The sequence below is a fragment of the Mesocricetus auratus genome, unplaced genomic scaffold, assembly GCF_017639785.1.
Source record: "Mesocricetus auratus isolate SY011 unplaced genomic scaffold, BCM_Maur_2.0 Super-Scaffold_100691, whole genome shotgun sequence".
Taxonomy (NCBI): Eukaryota; Metazoa; Chordata; class Mammalia; order Rodentia; family Cricetidae; genus Mesocricetus; species Mesocricetus auratus.
The window spans coordinates 22861980-22880578 of NW_024429267.1; the positions used below are offsets into that span (position 1 = coordinate 22861980).

At 43.4% G+C, this 18599-nt stretch overlaps 1 protein-coding gene across 9 annotated transcripts in view; it reads left to right on the plus strand.

Moving 5' to 3' along the window:
• Bckdhb (branched chain keto acid dehydrogenase E1 subunit beta) overlaps window positions 1-18599 on the plus strand; it is a 178280-nt gene that overhangs the window by 10342 nt on the left and 149339 nt on the right. For 8 of the 9 annotated variants that reach the window (XR_005874734.1, XR_005874736.1, XR_005874735.1 and 5 more), the window contains exons 2-3: window positions 2727-2804; window positions 3995-4063. The exons of the other annotated variant lie outside the window; for it this stretch is intronic. Coding sequence is in view for 4 of the 8 variants with exons in the window: in XM_021229328.2 (XP_021084987.1) it covers window positions 2727-2804; window positions 3995-4063 (147 nt within the window). In the remaining 4 variants the exon portion in view is untranslated. The remainder of the gene's footprint in view (window positions 1-2726; window positions 2805-3994; window positions 4064-18599) is intronic. 9 annotated transcript variants of the gene reach the window in all.

Sequence of the window (18599 nt, forward strand, 5' to 3'; positions counted from 1 at the left end):
ACTTTGGCAAAAGTATCTACTAGTGAAAATATAATTTGTATGCTGACACTGATGTATAAATAACTTATAAGTTATGTCCCATTAGGCAAGGCAATATTTTTAGTGTTGAGAATACATTCCAGATTTACTTTGTGTGATTGTTGTTGTTGTTTTTGGTTATTTTGAGATAGGAGCTCCTCCCATGTCCTAGGGTGGCTTTGAACTCACATTTCCTCCCGCCTCAATGTGTGATTTTTATTGAAGTTTTAATTCTTTTTCTAGTAAATACTTGCTGAGTAGAAATGTGATAAGACTAATCAAGATGGTTGGGGGGGAGTTTGAAGGTGGATCACTTGGCTAACATATGTGTTGGATCCCTAACTCTGAGAAAAGAAAAGATCTTGCAGGGGCATTTGCTATTAATTCAAATGGTTAGAAAAATTACAATAAAAATGGTATTAGCTGTTAAGGCCTTTTTATTCTTAGTTTCTTAACTGTGAAAATCCTATTAAATAAGCAAAATATTACCTTACTACATGTATGAAGTATGTATGTTATTACATATATGAAGTGGGGGATATTATTGTCCTTAGGAAAAAAAGTTTATTCTAAACTGTTATCTGATGTTTTGTACCACCAAAACTTTAAGAGCATAGCTAGGTCTTCTGGTTAATGTCAGCTGTGAACTTGGCTGAGCCTAGGGGCATTGGTCTGTGGGGTATTCGGTTGGTTGTTAATTGTTGTGGAAGGCTGAGCAGGTGGTCCTGGCTTGTATAAGGATACCATGGAGCAAGCCAGCCAGCAAGCAGCTTTCCTCTGTGCTTCCCGCCTCAGCCCGGACTTTCCTCGGTGGGGGACTGTAACCTGTAAGAGTAAGTAAACATTTCCTCCCCGGGTTGCTTTAGGTCATGGTGTTTATCACAGCAACAGGGAAGCAAACCAGAGCAGCAGGGTAGAGAAAGCTATAAGAAAGGTGACGACTATTAAGTGACACAGCTGTAGCCTGTGGAAAAATACTTTATGCAGTAATTCTGGACATTTGGTGTGATCGTGTGGTCTTTGACATGGGTGATGTAATGACACTTTCTGAATGAATTCTTATTGCCTTCAGAAACAAGAGTATAAACAGGACATTATTCTGGGTGAAGAGGGAAGCAGATATTCTGATAGGGGCCTGCCAAGGCCTGAAGTTTGGGCATGCAGCACTACTTAAGTGATCAGAGAGACATCTGAGGTCAAGCAGGAGCATGCCAGAGGCAAGGCTGAGAGAGAACCATGCGGGGCTTAAAGATGACAGAGGCCACCCTCCCTGGGGAAAGGAGTGGGGATTGGGGGAGGGGGGTGGAGGGTTTGGTGGGAGAGCATGGGAGAAGGGGATGGAGAGGGAGAGGGACCTGGGTTTGACATGTGAAGCAACCTTGCTTCTAATTTAAATAAAAAAGACATAAAAAAGAACACATGTGAATGAATGTCCCACACAAACTAAGCAAACCTGTGCTACTTACCTACAGATTAAGAAATAAAGGAATAACAAAGTGACTTTGAAAAAAAAAAAGGTGGCAGAGGCCAGAGCTCACCGAGGAGTCTGGCTGGGCTAAGAAGAAAGGGCTAGTGACTAGCATTTCACTGTCAGAGGTTTGAAGCCAACAGCAGGAGCTGTTATGACCCATGGTGGTAATTGGACCCTGACTCCCTCACATTGGGTGACTAAGGGAGCATGTAGGTTAGAGGGACAAAGGCCAGAGTGGGTCAGGTAGATAGTGTTAAGGTTGGGGCAGGTCTGCTTAGAAGGAGATTCATGGGAAGTTTGCCTGTGCACCGAATGCTGTTGGAGAGTTGACCTAAAGTCACAGTAACTGTGGGCCTTGGGCCAGCATTTGGGTTGCTCAAAGGGCCAAAGTCATGCTTATTCTTAACTTGCAATTTTAGGAATTCTGTCAGCTAAAGCTTTGCTGTACCACTCAGAGTAATGAAGTTGAGAGGGTCATGAACCACGATGGACCTAACCATCACTAGCTAGCTTTCGTTCTGCGTTTAGGGATCACCAGATATATTCTTTGAACATCGTTTTGCAGTATTGCCTTTGGTGGAGCCTTCCGATGCACGTTTGGTTTATGAGGCACTGAGTTCCTTCACTGTATCGCATCGTATGGTCCCTCCCAAAGTCTATTTCTGAAGACAGGCATTAGCCTGCAGGAATTTTAATTAAGCAATAGGAAGGAGTGAGTCTTATGTTCAGGGAAGAGATTTTAGTATTCCCCAAGCACCAGCAATTTAGCACACCCGTTTATCTTCAGCTTTCCTTATGTCTCAAGAGCTATAGGCATTTGCGGCTGTCAGCTGTCTTAACATTCTTTATGTACATTCTTTATGCCTTTCGTTCCCAATATTTGTCTAGGGTGGCCAGCACTGTCTGGCTTCCACTCGGTTCTTTTCTGTGGAAAGTTGTAGCGTGTATCTACAGACACGTCACCATTTGCTTGTTTCTCTCTGTTTGCTTGGTTTTTTAGGCATCGTTTAGTATACATAGGGTTTACCTCATCCACTGCCTCTGAGTGTTTACTTCCTTTGTATCTTTTATAAATCTGTCATCTCTGCAAATAATTTGGTAAATTCCTTGATAGATTCTGCTCCTTTCTTTGTATCTTGCTTTTTTGCATGTTATATAATTATCTGTTAAGAAACAGGTTTTTTTTTTTTACATTTTTTTACGATTTTTGATGCAATGCAACTTTACTTTTTCACAGGGCAAACTCAGAAAATGAACCTCTTTCAGTCAATAACAAGTGCCTTGGATAACTCATTGGCCAAAGACCCTACTGCAGGTAAACTTTTTGTTTGTTTGGTTTTGAGACAGGGTTTCTCTCTGTCTTTGGAGGCTGTCCTGGAACTAGCTCTTGTAGACCAGGCTGGTCTCGAACTCGTAGAGATTTGCCTGACTCTGCCTCCTGAGTGCTGGGATTAAAGGCGTGCGCCACCATGGCCCAGCGACTGCAGGTAAACTTAATGCGTGTATGCAGCTCTGTTCCTTCCAGAACTGGAGACCTGAGCGAATCATTAAAGCAAAAGGAGCTACTTGGAGTGTAACACATATTTACTCCACTTACGTCTGACACATGTCTCTGGTATATCTTTGTTAACTAGCTCTTCACAGCATGTGTGGTCCCCTTATCATAGGTTGGTTTCAGACTGACACCTGTTGGCTACTCCTGTGTGTAGGAAAAAACAGGAAATGCCACTTGGTTTAGATAGTTATATAATAAAGACTTGATTTGTATAGATATATGGTTGTTTTTACAGTTTCATAAGTAACTTGTGCCTATTTTTTTTTTTTTTTTTTTTTGGTTTTACGAGTCAGGGTTTCTCTATATTGTTTTGGAGGCTGTCGGTCCAGCCTGGCTTCGAACTCACAAGAGATCCGTCTGCCTCTGCCTCCCGAGTGCTGGGATTAAAGGCGTGTGCCACCACCGCCCGGCTACTTGTGCTTATTTTTAAGTTTTATTGTTTTTATTATGTGTGTGTGTGTGTGTGTGTGTCTGTGTATGGGTACAAGTGGCCGTGAGGGGCTAGAGGTGTCAGATCTCCCTGGAGGTGGAGTTACAGGTGGTTGTTAGCCAACTTATGTGGGTGCTGGGACGCAAGTTTGGTTCCCATGCAAATTCAGTGTACACTCTTAAATGCTCTATTCTAGCAACTTAATCTTGATATTGCTGTGTTTTTAAAGTTTGGTTGACTTTATATATACACTTACATGTATATGTGTATGTGTGAATACACATGTATGTATTACACATACACAGGATTATTTGTACATATTTATACATGCATATATGAATTCTGCAAAAAAGGTTTATGTATGTATGAATATATATACATACCACATTTGTATTACACAGATATGAATATGTATATGTATATGTATAATTTCAAATCTAAATATTTAAGTTCCTTGTTTTTCATGACTTAAAATTTAGGGATTGATTACTAAATATATTGTTTGAACATGATTTTTCAGTAATATTTGGTGAAGATGTTGCCTTTGGTGGAGTCTTCCGATGCACTGTTGGTTTACGAGACAAATATGGTAAGTTAGGAACTATATCAAGAGTACTCTGGAGTGTTTACTCAAAGATCTTGAAAATATAAAACATGTCTGTAACATTGCTGTATTATTGCTTGGTTTGGCTCCTTTTATTTTGGCAACATGCTGCAGAGTTCTATGACCTGGATTTCTCCAGATTTGTTCTAACTAGAATCTCCTAATGTGCCGGGTGGTGGTGGTGGTGGCGCCTTTAATCCCAGCACTCGGGAGGCAGAGGCAGGTGGATCTCTGTGAGTTCGAGGCCAGGCTGGACCGAAAGCCTCCAAAACAATACAGAGAAACCCTGTCTCGTAAATACCAAAAAAAAAAAAAATCTCCTAATGTACTTTATATCACATGTATCATAGATTGCAAAGCACAATATGTTTCATGACATGAATTGTCACATCATTCATTTATCCAGTAACCTTGGACTTCCTCTTGCCACCCACCATAGCCAATCTAAGCCATATTGTCTCTAATTCAAGATTCTGCCCATTTGTCTGTGTTAGTAAAAATGTGTGTTTTTGTTGCTGTTGTTGTTGGTGGTGGAAATTTAACTTCTATTACAGCATTACATGGTTGTGGGGGCTTGGCTACTCTGTAGGGAAACTCAGGCAGGATTCCTATGGTTCAGACTTGACGCCAAATTCAGTTTTGTTTGGGAAATCTGATTTAAAACCTTGGGATGACTAGAGAAAGCCCACTCCATGTTGTGAAAGTGTCTGTCACTTTACTTAGAGCCAATGACTTAAAAGTTATTAATATCTAATAGATAGCTCTGCAAAACAGTCTAGACCCGTGTTTGACTAAACTTATCGCATTATAGCCTGGCCAGGTTGGCGTTAAAAGTCACCACTGTGTAGCGTCCTTCCTCTGAGGTCACAGCTGCTTTGTGTCTTGCTTGGCACATGATTCCTTTTGACATGCTGCTTTCATTGTCTTTTCACTCAGGTAGAACTACGAGAATGGACTTGCGTGTGTCCACCCTTGTTGTTAATAGCTCCCCTGTGGTTCTGAGTGTTTTATTTCTTCTTTCACTCTTGCCTAATTTCAGAGCGAGCAAGGCTGGTACATTTAAGGCATAGGAGGAGTTGATATTGCTCGAGTCTTACACTCCTCTGCCCTGGAGTGCTCAGGTCTGTTTAGGATGGGCAGTGAGGGCCTTTAAGAGTTTCAGTACAACTATTGTGTTAATATTAGTTTTAGATGTATTACATTAGTTTATGCTGTGGAATATTTGTTTAACGATGCAAAGATGTGTTGCATTCTTTTATGTTGCATTTGTTTAACTCTGCGAAGCTGTGTTACTTTGCCTTCCTAAAACACCTGATGGTCTAATGAAGAGCTGAACAGCCAATAGCTAGGCAGGAGAGGGATAGGTGGGGCTGTCAGGCAGAGAGAATAAATAGGAGAAATCTAGGCTCAAGAGAAGGGAGGAACCAGAAAAGGAGAAGGGGAGGAGGACACCAGGGGCCACCCAGCCACCCAGACACACCCAGACACACCCAGAGACACCCAGAGACACCCAGAGACACCCAGAGACACCCAGAGACACCCAGAGACACCCAGAGACACCCAGAGACACCCAGACACCCACCTAGCCACCCACCCAGCCAGCCAGCCAGCCACCCAACAAGCCAGCCATGGAGTAAGAAAGAAAGATATAAAGAATAAAGATAAGTAAAAAAGCCTAGCGGCTCAAAACATAGAGAAATGTGATAATATAAGTTAGAAAAGCTGGGTAGAAACGAGTCAAACTGAGGCCAGGTAAGTAACTATAAGTCTCCGTGTATCTATTTGGGAGATGGGTGGTGGGCCCCCAAAGAGTTAAACAAACAAGCGAAAAGCAGCTACAATTGTATTTCACTTTCGCATCATTCCTGCGGTACGTGGTGTCATGGTCCATGTGATGTATTGAGAACACTGAGTGTGTTCTTGTGTCTCTCAGTGATAACTGGGTTCCGGTTCTCATCTTCCTCCTGACCGTGTGTTCTGTGAGCTGCTGAGAGACAGAGAAAGTTGGTCAAAAGGCTGTGTTCCATACTGTAGACTCCTAGAAACTTTTATATTGTTAGAAAAAAGAATGAAAGAAAACTTTGGTACATTTGATTTCAGAGAAGGGCCCATATATTGTGGACTATTTCAGGAAGTTAGGGAAACATGAGGGAGAAAGTAAATAGTGCTCAGGTATTTCCAGAGGTGATCACTGGGGAGCATCTGAGTACTTGCACTTCTGGAGCATATTTGCGTAGTTCCGTATATATTAATATTTAAAATGCAGAATTTTACTTTTATAACTTGATGTCTTCTCTGTGTGGTGCAGTAGCATGCTCCTGAGGGCAGTCCCTTCATGTCTGATTTCAGTGTGCTGCATTTAAGCTAGAGGGAGTTTTCTGGCTTTTCCCACAAGTTCACATGTGTGATTCTTTACTGCAAACACTCTGTCTGGGGCATTTCATCCATATTACCTGCTGTTGACAAATTTCTGCCTCTAATCTACACCTCTTCTCTGAGCTTGAGAGACAAAGAATCACTGTTCTAACCCAAACGTTTATGTTAAAGACCCACATTGTTGGATGTATCTTGAATGTTAACTTGAGTTCGGATCACCTAGGAGGCACACTTCTGATGCCATTTCACTTCTCATTTAACTGAGGCGGGAAGACCCACCTTGCATGAGGATGGTACCGTTCCATGGGCTGGAGTCTGAGCTCGAATAAAGGAGGAGAAAGGAGAAAGAGAACCGAGTATTAGGATTCATCGTTCTGCTTCCTGATGAGATGCTACACTAGCTCATGCTCCTGCCGCCATGACTCCCTTACCGTAACGGGCTGTGGCTCCTCAAACTGAGTCCAGACAAAGGGGGCTCTTCTTCAAGTGGCATTTTGTCAGGTGTTTGGTCATGGCAAGAAGAAAGGTGGTGGTTGTTTTTTTACTCTTGGGCTCTTTTGGGGTCTTTTGAGGGGCCTGCCACCCAGCTCCCAAATTAATCACACACGGAGTCTTATTATTACTTATGAGTGCCCATAAGTGATATAACTTAGCTTGTTTCTATCCAGCTTTTCTTAATTTATCCTATCTACCTTTTCCCACTGGACTTTTTCTTTCTTTCCTTTTTACTCCGTGTCTGCCTGGGTAGCTGGCCTCCGATATCCTCCTTCCCTTGTTCTCTTGTTGCTCTCTTCCTCGTTTCTCCCTCTGTTTATACTCTCTGCCTGCCTGCCCCGCCTATCCTCGTTCCTGCCTCCGTATTGGCTGTCCAGCTCTTTATTAGGACTGCCAAGTGTTTACACAGGCACAGTAACACAACTTCACAGAGTTAAACAAATATAGCATAAACAAAAGTCACAACCTTAAAATAATATTCCCCCACAGAAAGGTAACCAACCAAGTCATTTAGAATGCAGCATTTTAAAAGGTAAGCTCAACACACACTTCTGAGTCTACATCTCATGGAATGTTTCCTATTTTGGTGACTATCACATCCAGTTAGTTGCTCAAGTCAGAAACCCATGAGACTCTAGCAAATTCCTTTTTCATCCTTCCTGGCCCACACACCCTACAGTTTTGCCTTCCTGCTTAGCGTTAACTTGGTTCCTCCTTTCCATACTACCATCGAATTTCAGGGTCTTGGATTTTTCTCTTCCTGGACAATTTCACTTCTAAATTACCGGTCCTTTCACCTGACCTCCGTCTGTCCATTCCCTGCCCATTTCAAGTGCCATCACTCTAAAATGCACGTTTTTCAGCAGAATTGACTGAAGTCTTTATAATGTAGCTAGCTAGGTACCTGACCACACCAACTCTATTCCTTAGAAATCTTCAGTTACAGGAGTGCCACTCCCTCCCTGCCCCACTATTGGCTTTTGTGCACATCATCTGAATCTCTTTACCCTCACCTGATTATCTAGCCAACGTCTTGTTTTCAGGTTTGTCTGTGACACTCTTCCTAACGCCCCAAGAAGACTCACTCTTTTGCCACTGTATCTTTTACACCTGTGAATTACATTCTACTTGTCTCTTCTTGGTATTTACTTCCCATCTCTTCACGAATGAATAGGTCTTTCATCCACCCATCTAACTCCAGCATGGTGTCAGGTTTCGCCATAGCTCCTGTGCCAAAAGCTGCTGTGGATTTTCACTTGGAAGTATGAGTTCAAATCTCTAAAAAGCCTCACTTGAAAATGATGGGCAGTCACTGCCTTGGTCAAGCTTCTGTTTTTAGAACTGACGGTTAATGAGGATGCTGGAGAGAAATATATATATGAAAATAGTTTTTCTTATGCTTATAGAAATATTCATATTTGATTCATGGTACCAAAAAAGGGGAAAAAGTCCACAAAACTAGTTTCACTTTATTTTATAACATTAAAAATAATTTATAAAAACTGAAAAGTTATAATACAGTTGAAGACACTGTTGAATAATGAGCTGGCTGTGTTGGTAGTCTTGTCACCTTGACACAAGCTCGAGGTATCTGAAAAGAGGCAACCTTGATTGAGAAAAAGCCCTCGTCAGATTGGTCTGTGGACACACCTGTGGGGCATTTTCTTGATTAATGGTCAGTGTGGGAGGGTAAAGTCCATTGTGGGCGGTGCCATCCCTGGGCAAGTGGTCCTGGGTTGTGTGAGAAAGCAGGCTGAGCAAGTGATGGAGAGCGAGCCACTAACCGGCTTTCCTCCGCAGTCTCTGCTTCAGATCGTACGTCCAGGTTCCTGCCTTGAGTTCCTGCCCTGACTTTCCTTCATGAGGGACTTAACTGTAAGGTGAAACAAACCCTTTCCTTTCCAAGTCACTTTTGTTCACAGTGTTTTGTCACAGTACTAGAAAGCCGACCAAGATCCCCAGAAACCCTCTTCCTATTCTGGGAAGTCTGGTGCTGGAAGACTCATGGCCTGTAGGTGGCAGCCTGTGCTTTGCAATGAGAGTTGGCCCTCTGGGTATTGTACTGGTCTGGAACTGTGGCCAAGGAAGTGAAGGTTGAAGTTCTGCAGGTTTACTGATGTAGTATTGAAAAGCTGGGTACTGCTTCGTATTACAGTGAAAGGGCCATGTGTTTAGAGCCCAGGCTACTCCAAAAGTTACAGGGCTATTTTGTACTCGGATGGCCCAGATGAATGGGAATTCCAAAGCATCTGTTTCTCCTTTCCTTCTCCATCCTTTGATACAACAGTTGGAGGTGCCGTGGAAGTTAAAAGCAATAGGATGATATGTCCCTAGCAACTCATTGTGCACTAAATGGCAGCTTTAACCTCTGTAGGTGCTGAAATCTGTTTCTGAGAAGGATCAGAATGATCTAGTGGCCTACTTTTGGGGAAGCAAGGGACGGGAAAGTTGTTTATGTTACTTGGTAGTTGGGGAAGGAGTGATTGTTCTCTTGAAGGTCACATGCGTATGTAGCATTGATGCTGTACGAGGTGCATGTGTGCAAACGAGACTGGTGTGTGCATTTTTTAATTTATTTTTTTCCTTTGAAATACATTTGTTAAGTTAGTGGCATTTTTGTACATACTTAGTTTTGGTTGGTTCTGTTCATCCTCCCCACCTTCTTTAGGTCTCCCCCTTTCTCTGTCCCTGTCCCTGCTTGTACCCTCCCCTCACCAGAATCTTCACGTCCATTTTCATGCCACATGGATTCTGTTACTTCCCCCACCCTGATCCCGAACCCCCTGCCTCCATCCCTCATGGGCCACTTTCCAGGTTTCTGGTCTCTACCTACCCCCTACTCCCACATAAACACATAACTACTAAAGGTAGGATCTGCACAATACCGTTCTGCACTGCTATAAGCATTGCTGGGTTCTTAGATTGTCTTTGACCCTCTTGCTATAGGAAAACTAGGTGAGAAAGAGAACGTGAAGGAGTCTCCTGCCTGAATGTCTGCCTTTTCTCCATCCTGGAGGATTTTTCCGTGACTGTATCCGTTCCTTTATACAGGTACAGTGACCATGGCAGCTTGGGAGAGCTAATATAACCCCTTAGTTGTTTTCTTCTCTAAATGCCACTGGAACTGTATAGCCGGATACTTGGGATGTTGAAGTCAGGAGGGGAAAGTAGGACAATCATAAGGAGAGGGAAGACACTCATCTGTAGCATGCCTGTGTTTGGGAGTTGACTTTGGGTGTCAGTCCTCACTGGTTGAGTGAAGACGGAAGGTCAGGGGAACCCCATGGATTCTTCTAGATACTATCAGACAATCTATTGTGCTTTCTTCTGTTCTCCCTGATGTGTAGCTTCCTGAGCGACCCAAGGCACTGTTAAAATTATTTTAAGAAGTGTTTTCCTCAGAGAAGAAGTGTTAAACCTGAGGGTATACACACAGCTTTTTGACAGGTCTCATATTCTTATCTGAATTATGATATTAATATCTGCAGCACAGTGAATGGTCTTCGGCCTGTGTGACTGGTAGCCATGCCGTTGGAGTTAGTCAGGTCTCCACTGAAGGATGGTGATTGGTGAGGTGAGGGTTCGGTGTCTAGAAAACTGAAGTTCATTTATAAAAATGTGAATTCTTCAGAGATATGGAATGTGGTTTGTTTGTCCTTTTGAGGTGTGGGCCTGTCTTTTATCCGTCTTTTGTTTTTGTCCATTTGACAAATTACCCTCAGAAATGAGACGGAAGTTTGTTAATCCATCCTTCACTTGTTGACATTTTATCAGTTTTTATCACAAAGGACTTTAGAGTCCACTGAAATTCTTACTGTCAGAAGTGAAATTCCAATTGTCAGAAGTGGCCGCTGTGTTTTAACTTCTCAAAAATCAACCTAGTGCTCTCCTGACTATGCTTCTGAACAGTGGTTTAACAAAGACATACGTAAGGGGAGCGGCTTAATGCTTCCTAGGGTATCAGAGCTGGAGAGGAAGGAAGGCAGGCTGTGTGCCCCAGAGATTCTTGGTTCAGCAGGTTCTGAGGCAGAGAAGCCCCCAGCTGTGCCTCTCTTACGAAAAGCCACGGAAATGGGAGTTCTTCGACGTTAGCCATTCCAACTGCGCAGTTGCAAGTGGTCAGCAGTTTCTTTCTATAAAAAGAATTAAAATATAAAGAGTTTAGCCCCAGGTGGTGTCAAACATCTTTAATTCCGGCACTTGAGAGGTGGAGGCAAGTCAGGTAAATGTTTATGAGTTGGAGGCCAGCCAGGGTCTATATAGTCGGACCTCTCCCCATAGTAGGGTGGGGGGGCGGGGGAGGGGGGGAGAGAAAAATACCAACACTTCTAGAGCTAGAAAACTCTTTCAATTTGTCATATATTTTTATGTATATGTCAGCTCAGTTGACAGAGTACTTGCCTAGCAAGCAGGAGGTCCTGAATTCCCTCTCCAGCTCTTCATAAACTCATCCCAGCGTGGTTGGAGGAGGCAGGAGGATCAAGAGTTCTTAGTCATCCTTAACTATTTGATGAGTTTGAGGCCAGCCTGGGCTACATGAGCTTCTGTCTGAGGAGGGGGGGAGGAGAAGGAGGAGAAGAAAGGAATTCCAATTCCTGGTTTCGAACTCACAGAGATCCTCCTGCCTCTGCCTCCCAAGTGCTGGGATTAAAGGCTTGCACCACCACGGCCCGGTGAAGGTTTTTGATTTACCTGTGGAGTGAGGAGCAGCTACCAGGAGCTCATGTTAAAAGTGTGAGAACTCCATGCTTGTCTTCCGAACAGATTTTTCTGAGGGTATTAAGGCGTTTGCTGGCAGCTGGTGCTCTCGCTGCTTTTTCTTTCCTTAATTGATTAAACACTAAATGTTAGAGCTGCCGCCAGGTGTTCTCTTTGACATTTTAAGCACCATGTAGAATGTGATGCCCTTAAGCCGGTTTTTCTCAGCCTATTTGACAGTGGCACAGTTCTAGAACTTTCAAATGTGAACACAAAGATGTAGACTGAGATCAGTGTGACCAGCTAACGATTTTCAATAGTACAACATCGATTCATAAATCCTTTGAAACTTGGCAGTTTAGCAGTAGGAAAACAAGACTTTGTGTTTCATGAAAAGCCATGTTAAACAAAAAGATCTTTTACAGTTTCCAGTCTGACGTGCCATGTGTCCTTGGCTGTAAGGTGTTTCACGTTCCCTTTCAGGATGGACTTGCTACAGTATCCCCCTGGATCTGGGATACAGAGCTTCTGAATGTGTCCTTCGTGTGGATACTTTTTAACAGATGGAAGTATTGTTTGTTACTTTGTAGTTAACACTAGTATGCACTAAATATTTTTAATTATTTCACTTTCTTTATTTTTTATGTATTCAGAATTGTTTGATAGAGTATTTGATATAAAGCCTTTTTGACTATATAGTGAATAAATGTGAGGACTTTAGCAATAAATAGATAAAGCTGGGGATAGAGCTTAGTTATGGACACTTCCTAGTAGGAGTGAGGCCCTGTGCTAAGTCATCACCACAGACAAACAAGAACAAATGAATAAAAACAACACAGTACATTGATTTTTTTTTTAAAACAGGATTTGCACTATGTACCCCGGCTGGCCTGAATGCCCTATGTAGAGTAGACTGGCCTCAAAATCAGAGACCTATTTGTATCTGCCTCCTGAGTGGGGATGAAAGACATGTCCCATCATGCCTAGCAATATTTTAAGAGAGATTTAATATAATACCCACCAAAAAAGATGACTTCCATTAATCTTAAGAGTTAAAAAAACATATTGTTGAATGCCACATGACTGCCTGCCCTTCCTGGGTATGGCTGACCTGCATGCATGTGAAGACTAGAATGTGGTACTCAGAGTCTTAACTACTCTTCTGTATGTCACACTTTACTTTCAGTTGTAGTAATTAGGTATCTAGGGCCATGAGAGCCCCTCTAGAAGGGTCTCCCATTTAGAAATGGGAAGGCAACCATTTAAGACACTGACATTTAACACATTTAAAAAATACAGTGAGGGGGTAAGATAGATGGGCCAATGGGTAAGAGCACTTGTTGCTCTTCCAGAGGACCCAAGTTCAGTTCCCAGAACCAGTGTTGGATGGCTCTCAAGTGCTCGTAACTCCAGCAGTCAGGGAATGTGATGCCCACTTCTGGCTGCTGAGAGTACTTACACACACAGACACAGACACACACAGACACAGACACACAGACACAGACACACACACACAGACACACACGGACGCACGGACGCACGGACGCACGGACACACGGACACACGGACACACAGACACGCACACGCACGGACACACAGACACGCACACGCACGGACACACAGACACGCACACACAGACACGCACACACAGACACACACGCACACACAGACACACACGCACACACAGACACACACGCACACACAGACACACACGCACACACAGACACACACGCACACACAGACACACACGCACACACAGACACACACGCACACACAGACACACACGCACACACAGACACACACGCACACACAGACACACACGCACACACAGACACACACGCACACACAGACACACACGCACACACAGACACACACGCACACACAGACACACACGCACACACAGACACGCACACACAGACACGCACACACAGACACGCACACACAGACACACACACACAGACACACACACACAGACACACACAAAACATTAAAGAAGTCCGACTTGGATGAATTCTTTACCCTTTGGATTTTCACACCATGGTACCAGCTGTGCTTGGGAGAGCCCAACACTTGCTTTCTGTGCTTCCTTGCTCTAACTGTTCAGGGTTGTTTATGTATCCTGCCATCATCATTTTTCTCTTTTTTATCAAAGAAAAACCATGGGTGTTGAAGAATTAAAAACAGATGTGTGGTCACTGCTGACTTGGCGATTCAAAGATCAGTTTAGGTGGGGTCAGGCTAGTTATAAAATATACCCCCCAAATAGCATTGTGGGTTCCTTGGTTTCAATTGCTCAGGGGTCCTTGGGGATTATCAGATAACAATTTATTAATTCCTTAAAATTGAAAACAATCAGCCAGTAAGAGACTATCACTAGCAATATCTTATTTAGACTTCTGGATTAAGAGGCTAAGAGGCTGGATACAATCATTTCTGTCGTGTGGTTCCAATTGACCTGTAGTGTCTCGGAACGCCTGGACTCTCCCATCCTGTTTTGTCCAACATGAAACAGATCACATTGTGTGCTGAGTTCTTTTGAGAATTTTTTTTCCTGCCAAAGCTGTATGCATGGCAGCCGCAGCAACTTCAGGGCGGCTTGACACGGAGCTGATGTTGTCACTTACTCGGTCCCTCCAGGAATCTTAATGTACAGGCCATTCTATTATACACTGAGGCACATTCTCTGCCTCCAGTTCTAGCTTGGAATTTCATTGCTTAGTGTGTGTAATGCAGCTCTAAGAGCACATAGTAATAATTATTAAACTCGCTAGGAAAAAGTCATTTTCTACTCAGACTAGGCGTAGCCAGGAAAAACAAGCCTTGCATGGAGGGGACAGCACGAGTGTCAGTTGCCAGGTATTTGCTGAGTGAGACTCCTCTGTGAGAGCCACAGAAGGCTGGAGAACATGGCTTTGTTTTCTGTTCCCATTTAAATAGATGGGGTTTCTCGCTTGCTTTGATTGGCAGGGTTGATGCAGATCAGTTAGGTAAAGGTTGGCAAATGTCATGAGCTAAGCAGTCACTTGGGAAGCTTGCTGGACTGAAAGTTTTCAGTTTCCTGGTGAGCAGCTACACCCACAGGCAGCATTAGCCATGCAGTGCGTGACCTTCTCCATGGCATCCTGCCACCCCGTCCTCTGGCTCCCAGCCAGAAGTAGTGGCATCTGGCCAGCCATAAATTAGCCAAAGGATTCGTATTCTCGTTCTGGCTCCTGGAAGCACAAGTGTCTTTAGTAATAAGAAGTTTCTGCTCATTTTCTGGGCAGGTTGCTCTCTTAACCCATCTCTTTCTTTCCTGGTCCTTGCTAGTGGGGAGTCTGGTAGAAACAAACAAGAAACTTGTTCCTAAGCCAAGAGGGAACACACACACAAACCCAGCACCGTGCGCTGAATTAGACGAGGGCTCTCCTTCATTGAGTTTGAGTATTTGTTTTAGAAAACATGGGAACTCATCAGGTTCAGGAGGAAACTTTAAATCGTGGCAGGAATATCTTTGTTTTCTAATGAAAAAAGAAACAGAACCCAGTAAATGCAATGAGTCCATTGTGTTTATTTAAATTAAAATTAAACAACAGGATGGTATGTCCATTTCTCTCTTCTACTTTCCTTTGTCTCTTTTCCTTCTTCTTTCTTTCTCTATTCCACTTTTCATTCCCTTCTTTCACAGGATCCCAGGTGGCTTCCATCTTGTGATCCTCCAGCCTCAGTCTCCTCAGTGCTGGGATCACAGGTATGCATATCACACGAGTACTTCTCCTTTTGTTAAATAATGATTCAGAGGCCTGGAGAGATGGCTCAGACGTTAAGAGCACTGACTACTCTTCCAGAGGTCCTGAATTCAATTCCCAGAAACCCTGTGGTGGCTCACAACCATCTATAATGAGGTGTGGTGTCCTCTTTTGGCATGCAGGTATACATGCAGGCAGAACACTGTATACAAAATAAATAAATCTTTAAAAAAATTCAGTGGAGTTTTGTCCAAGGAATACTTTTAATTATTCTGTCCATGCACACCAATGAATATCATTGTCCTGTGCTTCCTTGGCTCTGGAGTATGTTTATAGGGTATGACTGTGTGAAAAGAGAAACTTGCGATTTCTGTCTTATCTGTGTTCTCTTTAATGGCTTCCTTCACCACACAGGATGCTGAAGGTAAATTGGGAGGAGTCCCATCTGTTGGGAGGCTCTGACCTCATTTCTTCTCCTGGTTGCTCCCTGATACGCCTAAGCAGACCTAGAACCGAATGAGTCCAATAGATGATTGCTCTTTCATTCTTGCCCGTTACCTTTGTTGGCGGCATGGGTAGCTTGTTTTTGTTTTTGTTTTTTCTTAGAGCATGGAGTAGAAGGCAACTTATTTTTCAGGGTTATGTCCCATTACAGTTAAAGATTTAAGCCAAGTAAAATTTGTTCCCAGTTCTTGGAGCGTAAGGATGCTTGCTTCCCAGTCGCCATTAACAAAGGAAGCGACAGGCAAGTCAGGCTGCATCTCTCACTGCTTGCAATCGCCGTCAACGGATAGTGCCGCTGCTCTCCTTACAGTCCACCTCCCATTGTACCTGGAAGGGCCCAGGGAGGCATGGATCACAGAGCACAGTATTGGTACTGAGGGCCGTTTCACGTGTGACTCCATAGGGGACACTATTTGATGCAGTAGGATTTCCCGGCTCAGTTTATTTTATTTTATTTTAGATCTCCTCCTAGTGTTACTGGTATCCGTTTTGGTGGTTAATTTCTGCTGAACACTGAAGGGATGAGGCACAATAGTTGGGCTTTGAAGTATTTCCTTCTATCCAGACCACGTGGAGTCTGTCTTTCTCTGGTTGCGTCACTCTAACGAAGGCTGTTAGCAACTGCTTGGTGTCTTAACTGGCTTCACTCTTCTTGCCTTTCAGTGGACTACTGTCCATTTTTGAGGAAAAGGGGAGACGAGGAAGTGTCTTTTGATAGGGCAGTGACATCGGCATCTAAGGTTCCTGACTTTGCTAAAATCGAATTTTCCGGAATGCTTGAGGGGGTCTTATGACTTCGGTAATTCTCCCATTTTACCTTATGAGTACATCAGATCTCTGTGAGCACAACAGGCTTGCTATGGAAATGTAAGTTCAACACAAGCCCTCTGGCTTTAGTTTCTGGCAGGAGGGAGTTTCCTAAGCTTATGCTGTATAGCTGTTTTGGAACCCTTGCTGCCTGGCAACTCTGTCTGTTTTGTTTATTTGTGTCTGATTTATAGTCTCTGAAGAACTGGAAGGTTGCCACTCAAAATATCTGGGTCTCCTGATGCATGTGATATGATTGTTGGGTTATTGAACACAGGGAGTGAAGAAGTAACAAGGCAGTGAGTGATGGGCAGAGTAGAGAAAGACTGGCAAGGACTGGTCCCATCAGCACCTTGACTAGTGGTCATGGGAAGTAGACGGTCAATTGGAGCTTTCTACCAAGCAGGAAAAACAGTCTAGGCTGATGTACTTCAGTGGAGTTATTTTTCTGGTTTAAGGGCAATTTATCAGGATCAGAGTTTGTTGGGGATGCCATCTGAGGAAGGTAGATGCCTCATGGTTGTGTGTATGCATATGTAGGGTGAACATCCAGAACTGGCCTGTTGAGTACCATTTCCTGGTTTTGCTCACGTTCAATGTCTTTGATGCTCAGCTTTATCTCAGAGATGCTGAGTTTCTCAAAGGAGTAAGATGTGGTACTGGAGTTTTAAGAGGTCTTTAGGTAATTCACATATGTATCCAAGACTGAGAACTGATGCCCTAGAAGGTACTAAAATTTTAAGATGTTATTTCTGCATTTAAAGAAATCACAGCATACTGGATAGGCCAATACAATGTTACATAGGGGGTAAAATAGTTAAGTATGAAATAGCAATGTTAAACCACTTATGAAATGCCAAGAAACTTTGCTTCTTTTCTTTAGGGCAGAATTTAAATAAAAGAGGGTGGGTTAAATTGTGTGAAGTTAAACTGTGCACCAAGAGTTTTGATAGCAAATGACAGTTGGGACATCTGTAGAAAGACACTACTTAATGTAGGGATCTAGTTCTCTTCCTCCCTAAGCTCCACTGAAATCTAAGGGTGCCCTTTGCAAAGGAATCATCTGGACATGAATGGTGGGGCCCCCATGGACTCATATTTTCGAGTGCTTGGCTCACAGTGAGTGGCACTGTTAGGAGGTGTGGCCTTGTTGGAGTAGTGTGTCACTGTGGAGGTGGACTTTGAGGTCTCATATGCTTAAGCCATGCCCAATATGACAGGCCACTTCCTGTTGCCTTCAGATCAAGATGTAGAACTCTCAACTTCTTCTCCAGCACCATGTCTGCCTGCATGTTGCAAAGTTTTCTGTCGTGATGGTAATGGGCTGAAGCTCTGAAACTGTAAGCCAGCCCCAATGAAATGTTTTCCTTTATAAGAGTTACTGTGGTCATGGTGTCTCTTCATAGCAATAAAAACCCTAACTAAGACACCAGAGGGTAACCTAGATAAAACTGTTGGAAGCTCAAAGGTAAAAGGCCTCATAGGCATGGGAAAACAGAATTAGCTTGGTTGGTGTCACAGGCTTGCACCAAGACTCTAGACTTGGTAACATCAGAGACCCTTGGAAATGTGGGGTTTTGGGGAGGCAGTGGGATAATGATAATGGGTAGAAAGGTTTTTGAGGAAGCTCTCAGGTCTTCAGCTTCTCTGCAGCAGCTGGCAAAATCCTGAGGTTGATTCTATATGGAAAAGGTAATATGCACAGAGAAATAGGGGTGGCTGGAAAATATCCTCTGTGGTTTGTGGTTAGGTGGGCAGCTGGCGTTCAGGGGTCTGGTATGTAGAGGGACAGGGGAGTGGACACTTGGGGCAGCTAAACATTATATTTCCATGCTCAGATATTTGCTGCCTTAATATAGCAAGTGAACAATGATCATGATGGTGATTATGTCAGCAGATCGGTCCTCATGATG